At 43.7% G+C, this 22,437-nt stretch overlaps 2 protein-coding genes and 1 pseudogene across 4 annotated transcripts; 1 reads left to right on the top strand and 2 right to left on the bottom strand.

Annotated features, from left to right (window-relative positions):
• Window positions 1-1,572: 1,572 nt before the first annotated feature.
• Window positions 1,573-5,983, bottom strand: LOC136552859 (E3 ubiquitin-protein ligase DIS1-like). 3 transcript variants are annotated; one of them, XM_066544431.1, is made up of 5 exons: window positions 5,823-5,983; window positions 3,694-3,917; window positions 2,948-3,334; window positions 2,095-2,430; window positions 1,573-1,682 (listed from the first exon to the last, which is right to left on the bottom strand). In XM_066544431.1, exons 2-4 carry the CDS (start codon window positions 3,892-3,894, stop codon window positions 2,110-2,112), a joined length of 909 nt encoding a protein of 302 aa, XP_066400528.1. In that variant the 5' UTR covers window positions 3,895-3,917; window positions 5,823-5,983; the 3' UTR covers window positions 1,573-1,682; window positions 2,095-2,109. The 3 variants fall into 3 exon arrangements, with proteins under 3 accessions (XP_066400528.1, XP_066400526.1, XP_066400527.1); XM_066544429.1 differs by lacking the exon at window positions 1,573-1,682 and having other exon boundaries at window positions 1,816-2,430; XM_066544430.1 differs by lacking the exons at window positions 1,573-1,682; window positions 5,823-5,983 and adding an exon at window positions 4,319-4,413 and having other exon boundaries at window positions 1,816-2,430.
• Window positions 5,984-8,707: 2,724 nt separating this feature from the next.
• LOC136552858 (F-box protein SKIP5-like) lies at window positions 8,708-11,835 on the bottom strand. The gene is made up of 5 exons (XM_066544428.1): window positions 11,598-11,835; window positions 10,718-10,862; window positions 10,560-10,638; window positions 10,367-10,425; window positions 8,708-9,203 (listed from the first exon to the last, which is right to left on the bottom strand). Exons 1-5 carry the CDS (start codon window positions 11,713-11,715, stop codon window positions 8,858-8,860), a joined length of 747 nt encoding a protein of 248 aa, XP_066400525.1. The 5' UTR covers window positions 11,716-11,835; the 3' UTR covers window positions 8,708-8,857.
• A 7,843-nt stretch (window positions 11,836-19,678) lies between these two features.
• LOC136549204 (annexin D3-like) lies at window positions 19,679-21,745 on the top strand (annotated as a pseudogene).
• Window positions 21,746-22,437: the final 692 nt, after the last annotated feature.

Raw genomic sequence — 22,437 nt, 5'->3', positions numbered from 1 at the left:
ATTGTCTTCAGGAATGACCGATCCACGCTGCAAGGAGCGCTGATGGCATGCAGGTCCGAAGCTCAACTCTGGAAAGCTCGCTTACTGAAGGACAGAGAAATAGCTGATGTATGGTGCTCCATTTTAGTTAACGCAATGTAAAAGCCAAGCTGAAAATACCAATGTAACTATGTATTTCAAACATTTGCCTTCGAGAGCCACATTAGGTGGTTTGCTAAGACGACATTTCATTTGCTTATGATAACAAGTATTGAAGAGAACATATAACAATGGAAATGGTTGCCATAACATCAGCTACCTCTAACTGGTTATAGGAGTATCAGCAAAGAAGGTGATTTGGTAAGATGACATCTCTTTTTTCTTTATGATAACAAGCATTGAAGAGACACATGTAACAGGGAAAATGGTTGGCATAATATCAACTACCTCTACCTGGTTATATTCTCGAGTACTATAGATTTGTATGCTCCCTGAATTGCTAGTCTGTCCATTGGGACTGAGAAAGGATAAGATCCGGTTACTCTGCTTTCCTTTCAGTGTGTACAGGCAGGGGATCCGGTTACTCTGCTTTCCTTCCAGTGTACACAAGTTGTTAAAGCTCCAGTTTTGCAAATACAAAGCCGTGAGAAGATCATGAGGTTCTTGTCCATTGATATGTAGAGAATTACTCTCAACATATTTGGTAGTCAACCCTGAGCTGAAATGTTGAAGCCTGTGGAGTTGCTAAGGCGCGTTCGTTATGTTTATGTGGTGCAATTCAATCAGATTGCAGACATATGAATTTAACAATTTAGCACCTCCCATTTGAACAATGACAGTGGTGTTACTCTGTCACATAATTTGTTCTGCCACTGTATTGTAAATCATTGTACTTCATCTCTCCAAAAAAAAGTGTAATTCTATGTTTTGGATAAGTCAAACTTTTCTAAGTCTGACCAAGTTTTAAAAAAATATCAACATTTTTGTCTTCAATTAAAATAAAAATATAATAATCAATCTAATATTTATTCGGTATCTTAAATATTTATAATTTTTTATATTGATTTGGTCGAATTTAAATTTGTTTAACTCCTCGATAAGTAAGAATTATTTTTTTTATGGGGGAATAATTTGTAAATTTTGTGGGTCCCAAAAAAATACTTTGCATTGTAATGCCCTGTTCGCTTGACTGATAAGTCATGGCTGAAAGTACTGTTGGTTGATTTGTTGTGAGAGAAAAATACTGTTCGTTGACTGAAAAAGTATGACTTATGAGCCAAAACGATCAGGGCGTAAATCATTGTCAGTCCCATGAATCTCATCGATGGGTCAATACAATACAAGCAGGGATTGTCAACGGATTTCAGGGTCAGAGAAGGTTGGTGTACGCACGCGTGCCCAGATGAGACAGTAGTGAAGTCGTGCTAAATCCTTTGACCGGTTGACCTGTGCAGGTTACCTAGGCAGTTTTGGCTCACCGAGAAGGTTGCCCTGCGGGCCGCAGCTGCAGGCACGGCACGGGCTCCGTTTCACCGTTTGGGATAGGGAAAAAAAATATATGAGACACCGTGTTAAAATGCGACACCGTCGCATACAATTTTTTTTCCTTTGGGATATAAGAGGTCAAATATTAGTAGCGTGCACATTCATGCTGCCGTTGTAGTTGCAAATGATGTGCTCTACGGCTCTACCTCTCAGGTTTCCTGTTGAACAAAAAAAACAGGCTTACATGAATGATGTGTACTCTCAGACAGTCAGATCTCAATAATATGTACGAGCTGGAGCAGAGAGTGGTTGGAGCCAGTAACTCAGAGACAATGGTGGTCTGCCGTCCAATATAGTCATATAGAGCGAGTCTGATCCACAGACAGAGTGAGCCGGGATACATCATTTACATTTCACATGGAGTCCACAGCCGTGCCATCAAGGCCCGCCATGGCCAACTCTCGAGAGGTGCAAAGCAAAGGAGAGATTTGCCTCCGGTTTAACGACACAAGAACCACCCAACGACACAAGAACCACCCATGACTCAAAGATTCCAACTACCACCTACACCCTACAAGGTTCCTGGATTCCATGCTTCATGCCATGGTACACCGGAGGAAAGGAACATACCTGCATGCTGGCAACTCACTGCTCCTTCCAGATCCTCCCGGTGACCCGCAGCTTGAGCTCCTTCCTGTCGCCGCCCGAGAAGAAGAGTGCCATGTTGCGCTGGATGATGAGCCCGTCGTAGCTGTCCCGGACCTTCCGGTGACTGTCCCTGATGCTCCGAGGCACGCCCTGCCATGTCATCTTGCGCCCGTTCCCTCCAACCTCCAGGCTGTAGCTGTAGTTCTTGGCCTCGGCGTCGTCGCCCATGAAACGGAGGAAGGCGATGTACACGGGCGCCATGCCCAGCTGGAAAGCCTCGAAGTGCAGGCAGAAGTACTGGCCGAAGCAGCTGAAAACCTGGAGGATGATTCTGTGATTAGCTACGGCATACTCAATTCCCATGGAAACAAAAACCAAAACACAGGCTTCAAAAGTTGAAGTTGGGATAACGTCCCTTTTTAAAAAGAAGGTGGTACTATAACACATATTCTACTTCTACCCAGAGAAGAAAAACATGTAGAGCTGATGATAGCAAGCAATCACTTTGTGTCTGTAGTGAGTACCATGACTGACAGAGCTGATCATGACAAGAGTGAAACTTTTTAGCAGTATGTACCAGGGCTAGTGGTGCTCATAAATGTGCACTTGTTAAGCAATCAGAAAAAAAACATGAACTCAATGCTAAGATCTAGATCAATAAAATCTACATATACAAAATTGTCCTAGGTGTTCAGGTCAATTAGAATATCATGTTTACAAAAGAATCGACATCCTAGAGCCACAAACTTATACTGAGAATTTAGATCCAGGTCAGCACAAAAAAAACATGAATTATGTGCTATGATTCTACAGTACAGAAGTCGGTGAGCATTACCGTGAGCATCCAGGTAGCATTATCAACTTCATGAGGATTTGACTTGACATAACGATGATTGAAGGTGCTTCCATTGTGCATGTCAACCTTATGGTCATCTTTCAAGTGATTTACTAGATATGGAATATCACCAGCAACCGTGCATTCGGATCCAGCATATGGACAAGTATAGGGTCTGTATTGGCACTGCGATTCATGTTTCAGCTTGCAATAGTAAGGGTATATGCCCAAGCACCCTAAGTTCTGGTACTTGCATGGAAGCTCTAGTGATGCAGCCACCTTTTCCAGAGCAAGACATCTTATGTTACCAAGTTCATGCCTGCATGTTGGGCAGCGATTATGAACCCTTGGCTTGCATCCAGAACACAGAGTATGTCCGTTGGAGCACTGCACCAGCACATGCGAAAATAACGTTAAAGACAACCATGCTAATTCAACTTGCTTTGTAGGTGAATATGCAGTTATGTTCAACATAATGAACCATAGCAAATGTTAAGAGTCCCTCCAGAAGAATCTGTGGTGCCGCAGACAATGTAGAAATTAAAAGAAAAAAATCGCAGTGTGTCAGTGTGTGTATTCAGACATTAACTTTGTTATCTGTAAAATCTTAACTGCATATTGCTGCCTAAAGCAGAACTCTATTCAAAATTCCCAACATTCGGCATATTAAAAGGCTAGAATAAGAACAGAATATCACAAGTACATGCTTCAGCTGAATGTAATTGAGATTCAGTGTCAAGCAGTACCTGATGAATTGGAGGATACATGGCACTCAAGCACACAGGGCATTCCAGTAGCTCACGCACGTTGCCATAGCTTGCCACATTTGGTTTTGGTGAATGCTGAATATGATCACCAACAAGTTCAGTGACATCCAGCATTTCCTCAGTCTTTGGAGGATCAATAACCTCAGCATGGCTATCATCAATATAAGTAATTGATGCCATGGGGAACCTCTAGGTCGAAAATCCTATTTGGAGGAAAATGGGAGCAGTGGAAACATATCAGGCATACAAGTTAGCAAGAAAAGATTAAAAAAAACAGAGAAAGAAGCAGTCTTTATCATTAGCAAAATCACTGAAGATATTAAAGAATAGAAGCATATCTTATAATTCAGAAAGAAAAAGAAAAAAACAGTGCCTTATCAAACAGCCTCAATTTTCCTTAGGAAGGACAAATATTTATTTTATTTGATGAACCCTGAGGTAATCAGATATATCTTTTTAAGGGCAATTTTAAAATAATTGGACAAACTTGAAGGGTTTTGTACGAGCAAAGCCCTAAAGGCAGCAATAATACAGTTGGACTACACATAAAGGTTTTGTAAGAGAAATTTTCATTTTCATTACTGAAATGAAAATCATGAGCAACCTTGCATGACGCTTTGGAGGTTTGACCCAATAAGACAATGTTTTGAAAGCATGATTGCAGGAATTTCAAAAGAGACAGCTCAACCAGGAAATATCCACACACTCCAAATAGGACATAAGAACGCCTGTCATATGCACAAGACTTTTAAGTGAACATTTAAAACAAAAAAAAAGATCTTGGGTTCAAGAGCATTTTCAGGCTTTTTCCTTGCAGATTTAATGCATGTTTGAATCATTTTTTTTTCATTGCAGGTATTTTGCTGACAAGTGAGGTTAAAGAGAAAACTACACTAATAATGAATAGACAAAACTGAAGTTATAAAACAGCATCATTTCCCAAATATAGCAAAGAGCAAGAAAGTTTGTTCGCCAGTTGATCTAGAACCAATTCATTCACAGGAAGGAGCAAGAAGAACACAAGCCCGAGGAGAAAAACGATGGAAGGGGTGGAAAGTTGGTGGTGCAGAACTGAAAGCAAATGGTGGGCGTGGTAGAACATGATTACATGAAATGGAAAAAGGGGTGCCAAACTGAGACTTCCATCAACCTCCACCACACCTTGTATTGCTCCGAAAGCAGTAGGCCGGCTACTACAACAGTTGCAATCAATCACCCCCCAAAAAGAAGGGCAGTTCATCACATAAAGCTATTTCCTCATGGCATAACGAATTGCCAGCAACATGCAGGATCTCTAATAATTGCCATTTGACAGAAACCACGGGTTTTTGCAGTGGGCATACCGAAACAGTGGACAAAGGAAATTATGGCAACGTGGTGCCAGAAAGATACAGGCATCATAACACAAATCACAAATGAGCACATCATGACTACTCCGAAGGGAACACACCATAGAAATTGAAGTCATCTTTATTAAGGAAGGAAAACCGAAGCTATTTCTCCTAAAAAAAACCGAAACTATGGGCCTGAGCCTACAGAACTCCATGAAATTGTAGGGACATGAAAATGATGATCTACTATGATTGCACAGAATGGTGAGCTTTTCTAAAGAAAGAAAGGAGAGGGAACAACTCCAATGACCAATATAATATTTTAGAACTAAGAAACAGTCCCAGGAGCATAAGTCATCATAGCCTTAAAACTGGGAAAAGATTAACATAGCATCCCATATGTGGCCGCCCAAACAATGTGACGGGTTAATCAACAATAGCTTGCGCTGCATTTAGCTAACCAATACACACACCACATAGAGAGAGACAAAAGTTTGAACCAAGAGAGACCCAGCATCTCGACACATAACCAGGCAACACTGCGAATCTACGATCATTTGCAGAGCCGCAAAATTCCCCAAACCACACTAGACTAGAACACTAATCCACAACCACCGCGCGCGCTCCAAGCGCCCGCACCCCTGATCTCGCGCTCGCACTTGAGCGAGAACGGACCAGGAATCGCAGCAGCATTGCAAAGCCAGCCCCAAGATTTTAAAATCCAATCTTTCCTCGGAAAGAAACAACGAAACCGAACAAGCGACAACAATGCGTCACCTCAGAGAGGAGCCGCGATCGAAGCCGGATGCCAGGGCGGAGGAGTCGATCTCCGGCCGGCGGATGGGGCTTTGGCGTGATGTGATGCCACTGTGCCTTTGGGGAAGGGAGGAGAAGGGCTCGTCCTCGAGGAGGCAACGGCGTTCGAATTAAAGCATCTCTCTTTCTCTCTCTTCCCCCGGGCAGGCCAACACTGAGAGAAAGTTACGGGTGTCTTCTTTTACCTCGGGGTTTGGAAGTAGGGGTTTAACTAAAAATTAACAAATGATTCTCAAAAAAATTAAAATTAACAAACAAGCGTTTTAATTTTACTCATGTAAAGCACACAAAAAATTGTCTTCCTCATAAAATGTAATACCCTGTTAGTTTATGCTGATGCTTATGCTAGTTGCTAGCTTATTCAGCACTACTTTTCAGCTATAGAAGATTGTTTTTCTCTCACAACATTTCAGCATAAGCATTAGCATAAGTCAAATTTTAGTATTCGAGGATTATGTGTATCTTTTTAGTAAAAAAATACTGTAATAGATATGAATACTCTCCTGCTAGGTTGCTAGTAGTATGGTCTCGCGGAATCGAATAAAAAACTGGAAGTTCAGAGCTTTACTGGAGTATACGTACGCCTTTCGGAATGACGGTACTGAAAGTCGAAGTTCAGCTTTGGCAATTGTGAAGACAAAGTCAGCTTTAGCAGGGTGGCACATCCAGACGTACACTCAGGCCTGATTTAGCAGTATGTTCGAGAGACCTTAAACGATCGTGGATTATTTACTGCTGGCTGGTTTGGTACGAGAGAAAAACACTGTTTCTAACTGAAAATTTATAATCGTTTACGAGCAAGCGAACAGGCATCCTTCCAAAAATTTACACCCTGTTCCATACACATGTATATAGAGTATTAAATATAGACTAAAAAATAATTAATTGTACAGATTGCAACTACTTTACAAAAATAAATTTTTTAAGTCTAATTAGTTCATGATTTGACAATAAGGTGCTACAGTAACCCAAGGCTAATGATGGATTAATTAGATTGACGGATTATGTAATTTGTTTTTTATTAGTATCTAAATACCACATGTGACACTTCTATGTAATATCCGATGTGACACCCTAAAACTTTAGATGGAGAAAAAAAAAAAGGCCTGGCTGAAAAAGTAAACAACAACGGGAATCAATTTTGCCCAATCGAGCATGCCGTTCCAAGAAAGAAGAAACAACGGGAACGGATTGTTTGTTTGTTTCGCCAGAGATTACACGTGAACGCGTAGTAAAATGTCTGACGGAGCAATGGTCCAGTGGCCTACTGGCCGGCCTGAGACAGCCGTTGCAACTTGTTTGAATTGATTGATACTGTCAATCTCTTCTCACCCCCAAGGTTCTCTATTTACTCTAAACAACACGACTAACTAGACAGGATCCACCCTGCTGAGCAAGCGGTAAGTGCCTGTTAAGGACAAATTACGGCACAAATTTACCAGCTTTTGGGCACCTCCAGCTCTCACCTGTCGTACCAGGCAACGGACAGAGGGCTGTGTACAGGATTGAGTAATTATGCATTTATGGTGAACAGCAACTTACGTAGAGTAGTAATCGACATGGACTTGAATTGGCACTGTTTCAGGCAGGGGGAAATGAAAGGATCTGTCAGCCTCTGTCCAAAGGATCAACAATGAATTCCCCAACTTCTTCATGGTCATGGCCATGTTTAGGCCCCGTTTAGATGAGAAAATTTTTGGCTTTTGGCTACTGTAACACTTTCGTTTGTATTTGATAAAAATTGTTCAATTATGAACTATTTAGGCTTAAAAAATTTGTCTCGCTAATTACAGGTAAACTGTGCAATTAGTTATTCTTTTTACCTACATTTAATGCTCCATGCATGTGCCGTAAGATTTGATGTGACGGGAAATCTTGAAAAATTTTGGATTTTGGGTGGCATCTAAACGGGGCCTTAGTTGCTCCCAACTCCCAACTTTGACACTATGCAAAAAGAAGATTCTCCGTCACATCAAACTTGTGGTATATGTATGTAGTACTAAATGTAGACGAAATCAAAAACTAATTGCACAGTTAGGTTGTACTTTGCGAGACGAACATTTTGAGCATAATTAGTCAACGATTGAACAATTATTACCAAATACAAACGAAATGCTACAATACGCTACAGTGACGCACAGTGAATCGGGCGGCTCTGAATTCGGCCAACTAAACTTGGCCCATATCACGTATTACGAAGTGAAGATGAACAGAAGTTCACTGTTTTTTTGAAACAATAACAGAACTTCACTGTAACCTCAGTACAGTACACCAGTACCTGAGTTCTTGCTTCAACACGCCAGCAACACAGCAGGACAAGGCAGCAAGTGCTGCTCTCCTAAATTTTAGTCGTTGTCCATCGAATGTTTCGACACATACATGGAGTATTAAATATAGACTAATTACGAAACTAATTACATAGTTTGCGACTAATTTACGAGACAAATCTTTTAAGCCTAATTAGTTCATGATTTAACAATGTGGTGCTACAGTAACATATGCTAATGACAGCTTAATTAGGCTTAAAAATTCGTCTCGTGAAGTACTAACAGATTATGTAATTTATTTTTTTTATTAGTATCCAAACACTTCATATAATATTCTTAAGACACACCTTCTAAATTTTAGTCACCGGAGACAACACCAAACTAGACCTCGAAGGGTAAAAAGCCAGATTGGTCCCCCTCCCGTCCTCCGTTCAAATAACGCCATCCAACGCGCAAGGCATAAAACATTACAACCAGCCAATCAATAACCTGAGCGGCCGATCCAAAAACTGGGGAAAGTTTTTATCAACACCATTGCCACCTGTGAATCCGTACGCTGCAAACTTTTCAAGGCTCACTTTCAAAAAGCAACATGTTCATTGTTGATTCAAACATCAGTTAGTTATTATAAGATTACAACAAACAGGAGACAGCCATCTGAGTTCACCAAACGCTATTGACCTAGGAGATACAAGAACACGAGAGCTTATTGCTAGTGTACAGGCGGTTCTACTTTTCTCCTACTTCGAACCAGAAGAAAACAGAGCTACGGGAATAGATGGCCCGCACACGCTGCAGCGCGAGTGTTCCGTTCGTCCTGATGGCCTTCGCACCCCCTTCAATCCGGGTGCGAACAACAGTTACACCATGCCCTTGCTCCTTGAGGGATGGAAATGAATTGTACTCTATCGCTGTGCTGATTATTGGGAAGGACAGATAGTCCAGAGGGTTTTGCTCACACTGCAGCAAACACTCCTGAATAGTCAATTTACCGCTTCGATGCAGCAAGCAGCATCCAAGTTCTGCTCTAATAGTCAAATTTGCAATCTTGCATGTTGACAGGAACTCCAATGCACTGTTTGATAGGTCAATCAAAGGAAACCTAGGTAAGACTGAGATATTGATAAAAAAAACAGCAAGATAAACAGAACCATATACTAGTTTGCAAGTTCACTATTTTCTGAAGTAGATAGAATCTATATTGCCACCTTTCGATGGAAAACAGACAATAGGTAAACAACTGTATCCTCTCAACTATCAGACAGACATAAACTACTAACGATCCAATATAGTTGAATTGCTACATTGGATCGTTAGTAGTTTATGTCTGCCTGATAGTTGAGAGGATTCAACTATATTGGATCGTTAGTAGTTTATGTCTGCCTGATAGTTGAGACTTGAGAGGATACAGTTGTTGACCTATTGTCTGTTTTCCATCGAAAGGTGGCAATATAGAGCGCGAGCTCTCTGCACTGGGTACGCCCTTTTTAATAACCTTAAGTCAAGCATACAACACACACAAAAAAAAAGGGGGCATACCCAGGGCTAAAAGCTTTTTTTTTCTTGAACCCACAGAGAGCTGCAGAGCATTATATTAAGAAGAAAAAGGGGGCACACACCCACACATCCAAGATTCTAGATACACATATGTGCCTTTAACAAAAGAAAAAAAAAACCGACCACAACCAGCAGTAGGCCTCAGTTGTCTACCAGCTGTAGAGCGAAGAGGTAAGAAATACCTCTTGCTCCAGCTATTTCCCACAGGGTGCAACTCCTCACTAGCGAGTAATAAAGTTCTACCTAAACTTGGAGACGCACCATGAAACACGCACCTATTACGGTATTTCCATAAGGACAGGCTCCCAGCACTAAAAGCTACCACACAAGGTCAGGTTTAGGGAAAGCATACAACAATCAATCATGATAAAATTTTACTTTTCACCACTGCAACACCACATAAATCAATAACGTATAGATTCAGTTATGTTGTACACTTATACTGGTCACTGTGTCACTTAACATAAATAAACCTAGCCAACATGCTGCTGAGACAAATCTACAGGAAGCCTCATAATCATTTCATTTTTAAGGTGTACTGAAGGTAAAAATTTACAGTAAGTTAAGAGACGTGACAGCAATCAATCTTGTAAAAGATGGACCGCCATAATACGACTATGAAATGATCATGAAGCAGAAGCAGCAGACAAGAAAAATGGCCACAAAAGGGAGGGAGCTTACTTGTCGACGCCACGTGAGCAGGTTAATACAGTGTCATCAGGAAGATCACCCCCACCAATCTGATTCAAGTAAAATGGGTTCACAGTTGCACCCACAAAAAGAACAAATGTCGACGCCGAGTGCAGGAAGCATTCGTCAAATAAAATCTCTGTTGACATCTTCAGGACTCAGGGACATGGAAGGCAAAACTTACTATGCAAATAGGCTTCTTTATTTGGATGTTACACGCAACATGGGAACCACCAGCCGCAATAAGAATGGTGTCACCGGGCCTTCAACAAGGTATATGGAGATCAGCCATAACATCCGCTGTTCCCAATGAGAACTAGAGAGGGAGGGAGAGAAATAGACCTAGCAGCAGAAACAGCAGCCTCAAGATTTGGATAAACTCCAGGCTCCATCACATCTCTGATTGGCCTCTCAACACGCAGCCATAGTCGAGGGTGGCATGCAAGGAAGCACCATCTGTGGCAAACGAGGGCGGTGTTATACCTATCTGCAGGTTCAACAATGAAATTGCTAAAAACAGCTCATTTTAAAGCACATCAGCAGTACATGTTAAAGTATAGATACCATCAAAGACAGTTCAAACATGTCACATCCAGGCAACTCTTACCACGGTTGTAAACACTTCCAGACATAAAAAAGCTTCCATATATTAGTAAACTAGCTATTGTAAATTGCTTTGAAAGATAATCTACACAAAAGCTACATTTGACATGAACTCAGAAGTATGACAGCCTATGGCAACGGCAAGAGGAACACAAATTGAATATTCCTCAATCTCTAGTTATATATGATACAAAAGCACCAAATCTATCTATTGCTACGAAACTACACAATCATACAAGCCATGTGAACAGTTATTGTCATCTATACTCATCTTCATATTTTACCCAAAACAGGAGCACAATTGCATAACTGCATCCACCAACTGAAGACATGATACAGCATCAGCACATCTAGAAGACTTCCGCAATCCAACACACACAAGAAGTATGAAACCAGTGCCGAATTAAACAGATCTTCCCACCATCCAATCTTGTACAAGCAAAAAAAAAAAGGTCAACACAATTCTGACCCATTCTTCTTTAGCTCCGCCCCATCCGCCCCGATTACTCAAACAACTAGCGGAGCTAGTCGGAATCCCCACCGATTACAGATTCTCCATTCGATTGGTTCTCCTACGAAGGCGTGGACGTGGAGGCATAGGATTAGGAGCGAACCGAACCTGGGATTGGGCTAAGGAAGCTGAAGATGTGCATGAGGCAGCCGTCGTCCAGGCTGTTCACCGGCGAGATCAGCTCCTCCACCACCGGCGCCAACGCGTGGCGACGGCGCTTTGCCATGCCCTTGTCCCCGCCCTCTCTCCTCCGGGACCGGGAGTGGTAGGTCGGCGACGGCGAGAGGACGGGATATCTTCTCTCACAACGAGCCCCCAGATTTTTTCCCTCTTCTGGTGGGCCCTGCCTGTCAAAGGTAGCCGCTTCGGACTTGCCAGTTGCGACGTCGCCACGCCCGATTTTTTTATTTTTTTGACCCGTTTTTTTTTTAAGTTATTCACAAATATGCCCCTAGAGTTATGGTTTTAAAATCTGGACCCTTAGCTCGGCGTCATCGCTGGTGGCACCGAGATTACACGTCTCGGCGTCAGAGGGTTTGGCGCTTAGGTCGGGACCACGTTGGCGGCGTGGACGCTGACCTGGCAGCCAGCTCGGCGCCGAAGATCTTGGCGCCGAGCTTAGCGCCAAAGATCCTAGCGCCGAGGTGGTGTTTTAACCCGTCGCCCAACCTTGCTGCCCTAGCCTTCTTCCTCTTTTTTCTCCTCTCTCTCGAGTTTTTTCTCTCCCCACTTCGCCCTACCTCACGAATCGGCATATTGAACCTTGAAAACTTTGATTTGATCCGTAGACCTTTGAGAACAAGGTATCCTCGCTCCCTCGTAGTTTTTTCACATCGATTCGGTATATATTAGTCGAATTTTTTAACTTAAAAATCATCATTACTTAGGGTTTCATTAAATTTTAATATTTATATTATACAACCGTATGATACCAAGGCGCGAAAAAGCTAACAAACCAAGGTAACCTCAACGCACGTTGTTATGTTATGGGTTCATTGTTGTGGATCAAATGAGAAATCCTAGGTGTAGGGTTTAATGTTAATTGCTTTCGGTTTTTGGAACGAAAATAGCTAAATTGTAGTTATGGTCGGATGACCAAAAATGTCTTCGACTCGTTGCCTCTGCCTAGGTGTTCCAGTGCCCATGTGCTTTTACGGCGATCCTTTCAAGGTAGCAAAGTCCGATAAAGATGACACGTATAGGCAGAGGTATTGGATGTGTTTCAATTTTACGTTTGAGCCTACATTTTGTCAGCGCCGCATTAACAAGATGGTGAGGAATTGATGTTGTGTAATAATTATTTTATGTCATATGACATCTTGCATGATTTTTTTGTTGTGTAATAATTGCATTTGTTGCAGACCCCTCCACCGCTCTGTGATTTTGAGCAGTGGATCGACACTGAGATCGAGCATGGAGACAAGGAATGGATGCAGAAACTGTTATGATAGGAGACAGAGGATAGGAAGATGATGGAGAAGAGATGCAGAGAAGAGGCTGCAGAAAAAGAGCACAAGGAAGAGGAGGAAATGAGGTGTGTTGCTGCGTATAGGGAGGAGAGGGAGAAGAAGCTTGAGCGTGCACGTCGGCGAAAACAGCAATGGAGGAGAATCCCGATGCCCTGAGAAAAAGAAAGTGGCCTCGTTGCACTCAGTGGTCTCCATTACTTGCTAGTTCTACTGTTTATTCATGAACACTATTATCTACTGTTGGACTTTTTATTGTGTTGTCATATAATGCACTTTAAGTATGAGCATGCTTAGGTCATGTACTACGTTATTTAGTTTGTCAGCACGCACTTCTAGTATTATTGTGTTGTTTAATATGTCATAGTATTGGACTTTTCATTATATAGTTGTTTTCATTATTTGTGGTCATAATATTCAGCTTAATATTACGAACGTAGTGAAATGTGATCACATACTGCAAATAAAATCTAACGAAGTAGGGCATTATATAATTCAACACACACAACACATGAAATGGCATGTGAGAATATGTACCAAGCTAGGGTATAGAGGTCCTAGACTAAACCTAATATGCCTTAGGTAAGTGAAGCGAACAACAAGCACACGAAATGACATGTGAGAAATATGTACCAAACAAAGGTACATAGTTCCTTCGACTAAACCTAACATGCCTTTAGTAATTAAACCAAACAACAAACACATGGATGTACCATGTGAATAAGATAGGGTCATCCTAGTAGTGTGGCTATATAGCAAATTGTGTTGCACCTTCTCCACAGTAGCCTCCCATTGTTGGTGGTGGTGATGGTGGTGGGGGTGATGGTAGAGGCCCCTTGTTCTTGTGATTAAGGTAGGTGCAATATGGATCATTGCAGAGTGCCTCCTGTGAACTTGCACCATTGTTGTTGTCGTCGTCTTTGCCTTCCTTGTACCCGCTGCTAACTTCCCTTTATAGATTGAAGATTTAGTCCTGCAGGCAGTAGATGTACTGATGATGCGGATAAATTGGTCGATGATCCACCCACCTAATGAACCCACAGTTTTCTTCGGACTCAGAAGACTATAATAAGCATGTCCTATGATTTGTAAGGGTATTCGGGAAACATATTTAACAAACAGAATGTAATAGCAATTACCTATCTCGCGGGCATTTGAAGAAGTGACGACCTCCGTCGATTCCCTCGGTGAACATATGCACTAAGCAGACCTCACCATATATGTATTTTGGCCAATCTTCTTTCATGTTATCGTATCCTTTGAGAGGGCACTCTTTAGTGAAATCACTCTTGCTCTCGGAGAAAAACTGATATAATGGTTCATCAAAGAAATTAGACCCAAGGGATCCCTCCCACACAATGGGAGTTCCCTTTGTCCCCCCCCTTCCTCTCCCACTCCTGAAACTAATACACTGGTTCCTTGCACAAACTCTCCATAGACAGCGTTCCTTGTCACACACAACTGTATAACGGCGCTCCGCATATGAATGCAAGACCTTATAAGGTCTCTTTCATATCACTGCAAATTCCTACAACCACCTCTTCAATACAGGGAGGTCCTTGAATACCCTATCCTTCTCAATTATCATGTTAGGGCCGACCTTAGGAGCATCTAGGAGCTCATCATTATGTCCTTCTACACACGCCTGATCTGAATGAGCAAGATTGCTGAACTTGTGAACTCTTGGATCATGGTGGTCAAGAAAGATACGCCTCAGCATCTCAACATCACTCTCTATCAGCTCTCCAATAGGGCGATCATCATCAGAATCAAAAGCCCTTGCCATCTCATATGGCTCCTAAACATTCATAATTTCAACACTATTGGAGCCATGGAATCTATCTCCATAGTGCACTTACGTAACAACAGGGGGCACATCCATATTGTTAGAAATATCTCCTGCAACATAAGTAGCAAAATAAGAAAAGAATGAAAAAAATAGATGTAAGGAAGAGGGTAAGCTCCCAATAACCATGTGGATAAGACACTTACTCAGATGATTCTATGTCAAATGGATCTCATGAGGAGGATCTGTCACAACATCATGAGTCTAACAAGCATCTCCAACTAACTCATTAGAGGTAGATTGAGCATTGGGAATCATAGGTGTAACCTCCACATCCATATCAGGTTCCAGGATGGGAGGATCGAAGTGTGCCTACTGATCCATTGGTGGGGAAAACCCATAAGGGATGGGATCAACTAACACCCGACGCACAACCACATCCAAACTTTGGAACTAACACTTCATAGCCGACCTTACATAGTTCTCCCACTGGTCTGCACACCTAATTGGGATCATCTTCCTTAGGATGTTGGGAGGGGAACCTAGATAAAGTACACCCTCCACTGTGATGCCACCATCATCATCAGCTCCATAGCAATGTAGCTCCTCCCGAGCCCTTGCAACCAACTCACTAAATGAATACTTCTCATTGAATAACACAAGCACGTTTTACATGTTAATAAACTCAACATATCCATAGCGATCTCTTTTCACGGTGCCTCCATGATATATGCTCACTAGGTTATCCATCTAGTAGTTCAAAAAAAATTGAAATACAGTTCGTTTACTCCAAAGTAGCTACTATATAGTACCTCTCTAATATATACTAATCAACTACACCCTAAGTATATAAATACAATCTATTAACTACATAGCTAAATTCTACCTAAATAACTATGTCACTAGCTATCTAACTATATTTATCTAACTATATTTATATCACTGACTAAATCAACTAGCTATCTAATAACTATATCTATGTATCTATGTCACTAGCTATCTAACTATATTTATCTAGCTATATCTATCTCACTAACTAAATTAACTACCTACATCATCAAATTTACTAGAAACTACCAAATAATCAAAGTAGTACTACAATTCAAGCTAACTAAGTACCTACATTGCATATTCAAAAATTTACCTGTCCAAGTCAATGCAATAAACAGAGCACGCGACATTGGAGGCGAACAGAGCTCTAGCAGTTGTTGAGGCCATGCAGCAGGACACCAGTCCCTCCCCTGCGGGCGAGGAGGGGTAGGCTCGTGGACGCTAGAGCAGGGGCCATGGTCGTGCTCAGGCGACACAGGCTGGGGATGCGACGTAGACGTGGACGCCAGAATTGGAGCAGGACGGGGATACGGAGGATGGAATCGACGGTGAGGTCGCACCACACTGGGAGCAGGGGTCGTGTCGCGGTCGGGGCCGCCGAAGGGAGCGCCTATGCACGCGGCGAGCCGAGACGGTCGCGCCGCACTGGGAGCAGGGGTCGTGTCGCGGTCGGGGCCACCGAAGGGAGCGCCTATGCGCGCGGCGAACGCGGCGAGCCAAGACGGACGACACGGTAGGGTACGGCGCCAATGATCTTGGCGTCAAGATCTTCCGCCAATGATCTTGGTGTCCATCTTGGTGCCAAGCTTAACGCCAAGATCTACGGCGTCAAAGTGGTTGCCAAGTCATCGCCACGTCTGCGTCGATGCCTATGTTAGCCCAAGACCTAGGCGTCAAACAAGTTGGCGGCGAGACGTGTAAGCTCGGCGCCACCAACAATAACACCGAGATAAGGGTCTAGATTTTGAAAGAATACTTTTAGGGGCATATTTGTGAAAAACTTTCAAAAAAGGGCCAAAAAATAAAAAATTCGGTCGCCACGCCGGCACGTGACGATTCATTTGCAAAGTCCACATGTGAACGTGCCTTCGGCTTTTTTTGCGGTAACGCTGAGAAGAGGATGTCGTCCATCGACGCTGGTTTCTGGGTCTGCACGCAAAAAGTCCAACAAGCCCCATGCATCTCACCATCTCTCTTAAAAATATCTTTCACTCTCGTGCTCGTTCATCACATGCTGTTGCAACGCGTACTCGCTGCTGCCATCTTCACCATAGCTCACCCCATCTCACGTCGCACCCTCTTCACCGTCGTGCTCGCTCTAGCTCGCTACGCGTCGCGTCCTCACTGTTGCACGCCATGTCGTGTCCCTACGCGCGCCGAAGTGTTGTCGACGCCGCCGTTCCCACCAGAAGGTCGTGGCCACTGTTGACACGCAACCTCATCAAGGAAATGTTGCAATGAAAGCGGATATTCCAAGCGTATGTTTCAAGTATTTCAAATATTTGAGAGTTATGTTGCAATTGTTTCATATCGATGTTGCAACAGTAGAAACAAGCACCCAGAGCGTCGGCTTGCAAAATTCAAGATGGCCATGGTGAATGAAGCTGGATTCAGACATAGCTTGTGTGATCATTCTTTGTTTGTTTGTTATACGACTTATGATATGGTTATTTTTTTGGTCTAAGTTTATTTTTTGTTTGAAAGTGTGAAGTGAAGGAAAGTGTGTCGGGGTAAAACTGGAATTACAAGGTCATTCATTCCAGATAGACCTAAGGGTGATAGATTTGGGCACATATGATGTAGTTCTTGGGATGGACTGGATGAAGACCATAAGCCTCTTTTATTGGGACAACAAGTCTTTGACCTTGTCGTTAAAAAGAGGACCAGACCAACTCATTCTTAAAGGAAGTTGTGGATTGAACATCCCGAAAAAGATCGGGGATGTTGCATATATTGCAAGTGTTTCAGAGGTTTGTTCGAAATGTTTCATCTATTCCAGACGTATGTTGCAAACGTTCTGATCTGGATGTTGCAAACGTTCTGATCTGGATGTTGCATATGTTTGACACATATGTTGCAACAATATGTTCAAGATGTTTCAGTTGTTTCATTCTTATGTTGCAGTAAGTGTTTTCGTGTCGCAAGTTGCAAGCGTTTTTATCTAGATGTTGCATATGTTTCACACATATGTTGCAAGTGTATATTCTAGATGTTTTATCTCTTTCACACGTAAGTTGCATTCAAGTGTTTCATATTGCATGTGCTTCATATTGTTCGGAGAGTCAGGGGTGCGGGGAGTGATGGTGGCATGGCATGGGTGCCGTGGAATGGGGCATGGTGAGCTGGGGGCCGGCGGACGAGACGCGAGGCATGCGGCGCGCCGGTGTCCTGTAGACGTGGCGCGTTGGAGGCCAGCAGTCGAGACACGACGGGGGCTAGATGCACGTGAAGGGTCGGGCGAACAGCCTCGAATCGAGGCGGACAGGGCGGACTGTGTGTGTGAGGCAAGTCGTCCGAACACGCCGGCGCTACGACGGGGCATGAAAAAAAAATAGCGGACTGGGGCAGGCTGTGAGGACGTCCGGTCACACGCGTCCAGGCATTGGCACGGCCACTTCTTTTGTGTGTTTTTTTAGAATCGCTTCTTTTGGGCCTATTGGGCCTGGCCCAGACATTTTACGTAGGTGAACTGAGGCCCATGATAAAATTTCTAAAAGAAAGAAGGCCCATGACAAAATGAAGCTTTGCCTTTTTTCCCCCTTGTCGTGTTCATGTGTCGCCGAGACGCCGACGGTGGTGGCTGGTGTATTGAATCCTTGGTTACTCGAAAAAAAACATATTGAAAAGGCAAGTGAGAAAGGTTTATCTAATGTTCAGATAAAGAAACGAGAAAGGTTTGCATATCATCTGATTGCTTTATACTTTTATCTTGTCAATTACTCCTCTCTCTTTTCAGCCCGTGTTTAGTTGGTGGAAAGTTAGAAATTTGGTTACTGTATCACTTTCGTTTTTATTTGGCAATTAGTGTTTAATCATGGACTAATTAGGCTCAAAACGTTCGTCTCGCAATTTCCAACCAAACTGTGCAATTAGTTTTTTTTCATCTACATTTAATGCTCCATGCACATGTCGCAAGATTCGATGTGATGGGTATTGTAACACTTTTTGGGAAAACTTTTCGCGAAGGGCTCAATGATGCCATTGCACGGCTATAGCACTTCCTGCCCTGATCAGTATATGTGTAATCGTGCAAAGATTATACTATGCATCTGTGTCATTGTGCTACATGCATGAGTTCGTCTTTTATGCAACTTTGTTAAAGCGTTGGCCGTTGGGCAAATAATATTAATACTTCACAGTATATTCGTTGAAGCATGGCCTGCATGGCGCTGCAAAATGAGTTCTGAAACCATGCTCACATATGGGAAAACTTATGCCTTGTTTAGTTCCTCTCTCTAAAATTTACTCCTTATCACATCGGATATTTGACACATGTATGGAGTATTAAATATAAACTAAAAAAATAATTAATTACACTGACTAATTTGCGGGACGAATTTTTTAAGCCTAATTAGCCAATGATTTGACAATGTGGTGCTACAGTAAACATGTGCTAATGACAGTTAATTAGGCTTAATAAATTCGTCTCGCGGATTACTGAGGACTTCTATAATTTATTTTATTATTACTATCAAACACCCTTATGTAACACTCCGATGTGATCGCCCTAAATTTTACTCCGTGCATTTAAACGGCCCCTGGATTCGTAGGGAAGGACGTTCGTGTGTCCTCCTGGCAAGAACGCCGGCCGGCGAAGTTAGTTTATCCAGATGCGTTTATTACCCAATCGTGTCATGAGTCGTTTCAAGACATTGTTAGCTTTCAGATGATTCCCAATAACAAATAAATAAATGAATGAAGTTACAAAGCTGAAATGCTTTAAGATCTGTACCACGCAGTTTCGCTCTGAATTCTTCCGGTGCGACGTTATTGCAATGCTCTGGTCTCCTCGATCATCTGATCCAGCCCACCTGTATATATAAAATCCATCTTCCTTCGCCAATGCAACAGAATCGTATCGCCGCTCCGGGATCAGATCAGACATCATGTCCACCGTCGCCGTCCCGAGCCCTCCGCCGACCGCCTCCGAGGACGCTGAGAGCCTGAGGAACGCGCTCCAAGGCAATCCTAGTTACTACTAGGGCCTTGTTTAGATGCATCCCAAATTCCAAGTTTTTTCACTCTCTCTCCATCACATCAATTTTTAGCCGCTTGCATGGAGTATTAAATGTAGGTAAAAAAAATAACTAATTACACAGTTTAGTTGGAAATCACGAGATGAATCTTTTGAGCCTAGTTGGTCCACGATTGGACAATATTTGTCAAATAAGACGAAAGTGGTACTATTCATCGGGTTGAAATTTTTTCGCAATCTAAACGAGGCCTAGCTTATTCTCCTGTGATCTTCCGATCCGCTGCTATCCAGCCATGAACACTGATCAATCCTATCAGCTTAGTCTCCCGTTACCTGAATTTATTGACAGTTTCAGTACTGACGACGCGGCAAATATCTCTTGATGCGCACTGCAGGATGGCGGGCGGACAAGGCCGCTCTGATCGGGGTGCTGTGCCGGCGCACGGCGGCGCAGCGGGCGGCGATCCTGCGCGCCTACGCCTTCCTCTACCGGGAGCCTCTCCTCAACTGCTTCCGCTACAAGCTCTCCCGCCACTGCTTCCTCTCCGTCGATTTCTGGGTAGGTAGTGTAGTACCTCCTGCTAGGACCCGTACCTCCTGCGATAGATGCCAAGAACAAGAATCTCGCCTGCGGCCTGTCCCATCGTACTCCAGTTCATCATCAGACGACGGCATGCAGATCGAGTTCTCTGAACTTCCGATGCGTTTCTGTTTTTCTTCCATTTTCCTTTGTCGTTCATTCAGAAAGCGATGATCCTGTGGACGATGGATCCGGCTGAACGGGACGCGAACCTGGTGCACGAGGCGGTGAAGAAGAAGAAGGACGAGAGCTACGTCTCGGTGCTGATCGAGGTGTCGTGCGCTTCCACCCCGGACCACCTCATGGCCGTCAGGAAGATCTACCGCGAGCTGTTCAGCTGCTCCGTCGAGGAAGACGTCGCGTCTTCTCCTGCGCTCCAAGAGCCTCTCAAGAAGGTACGTAAGATCGTGCGTGGAAATGTGGAATCTTCAGTCCAAGCTCCCTCGTCTATTTCGCTCCACGACGGACATGTTCAGAATGTTCAGACTTCAGAAGGGTCTCTGCTCCCGTGCTACACCTACACTACAGATGTTGCTCGGTCTTGTGAGCTCCTACCGCTACGCCGGCGAGCACGTCGACATGAGCCCGCTTATCTTAAAATCGACTTGTCCGGCTTCTTTTTTTAGCCGAAACAGTGTTTTTTCTGACAACAATTCAGCATTTTTCAGCCAGTTTCAGTCAAGTTTCGGTAAGCCGAACGAGGCCATGGACGTCGCGAAGCTGGAGGCGGCTCAGCTGTCAGAGGCCATCAGAGAGAAGCGCCTGCACGGGGACGAGGTTGCCCGGATCATCAGCACTCGCAGCAAGCCTCAGCTGAGAGCGACGTTCCAGCAGTACAAGGACGACCAAGGAACAGACATCGTCGAGTTGTCACGTTGAAATTTTGAAATCTTCAGCATTCTTGTGCATATGCCTTCAGCTGTTCGTCCATTCAGGATATCAGGTGCGGCGGCGGCGGCGGCAGGTAGGCAGGCAGCTCGCCGGGATGCTAAGGAGCGCCGTCCTGTGCTTAACGTCGCCGGAAAAGCACTTTGCAGAGGTAGGTAGGTCGGAGAAGCAGAGTGCGGCTCGCCGGCTCGGCAAACAGACCAGCACGACCGTCTCTCGCTGCCGTCGAGATGGCTGGCATGGCTGGCGCTAACGTTCAGTGCGTGACTGCGTGTTTGTGTTGCTGATGGGCAGGTCATCAGGTACTCGGTCCTGGGACTGGGGACGTGCGAGGACATGCCCACGAGGGTGATCGTGTCGCGGGCGGAGGTTGACATGGAGCAGATCAAGGAGGAGTACAGGACGAGGTACGGGAGCGCTGTGAGCCTCGACGTCGCCGGCGACACCTCCTTCGGCCACAGGGAGATGTTGCTGGCCTTGCTAGGGGGGAGCGAATTTTTTACATTTTAGTCTTTTTTTTTTAGTTTATCACAAATAGATTTCTGGAGAAAAGATTTTAGAACATGGATTCTTAGCTCGGCGCCGTTGATGCTGGCGCCGAGCTAACACGTCTTGGCGCCAGCGTCTCTGGCGTCGAGCTCCTGGGCTCGACGCGAACGTGGAAGGTGATATGGCAGGGAGCTCGGCGTCAGTCACTCTGGCGCTTGGCGCCGAGCTTCCTGCCATTTAACCCGGCCCAAGTTTCGTACCCGAGCGTTCTTCCTCTTCTTTCTCCTTCATCTCGGGTTTTTTCTCTCTCCACTTCACCCTACCTCACGAATCGGCATATTGGACCTTGGAAAATTTGATTTGATCCGTAGATCTTCGAGAGCAAGGTATCATCGCTCCCCTCCTAGTTTTTTCGCATCGATTTGGTATATATTAGTCGGATTTTTTAACGTAATAATCGTCATCACTTAGGGTTTTATTCTATCCCTCGATATATGTATCATACAAACGTAGGATGATGCTAAGGCGTGAAAAAGCTATCAAACATAGGTGCATGTAGTTATGTTATGGGTTCAATGTTGTGCATCAAATGGGAAATCCTAGATTTAGGGTTTAATGTTAACTGCTTTCGGTTCTTAGGAAGAAATTGGTTGTATTGTAGTTATGGTTCTCATTGACATTTATTTGTGATGTTTTGATTTATGTTTGTTAAA

The sequence above is a fragment of the Miscanthus floridulus genome, chromosome 4 (assembly GCF_019320115.1).
Source record: "Miscanthus floridulus cultivar M001 chromosome 4, ASM1932011v1, whole genome shotgun sequence".
NCBI lineage: Eukaryota > Viridiplantae > Streptophyta > Magnoliopsida > Poales > Poaceae > Miscanthus > Miscanthus floridulus.
The sequence above is the reverse complement of the archived record's forward strand: the minus strand, read 5'-3'. Positions and strand labels throughout refer to the sequence as shown.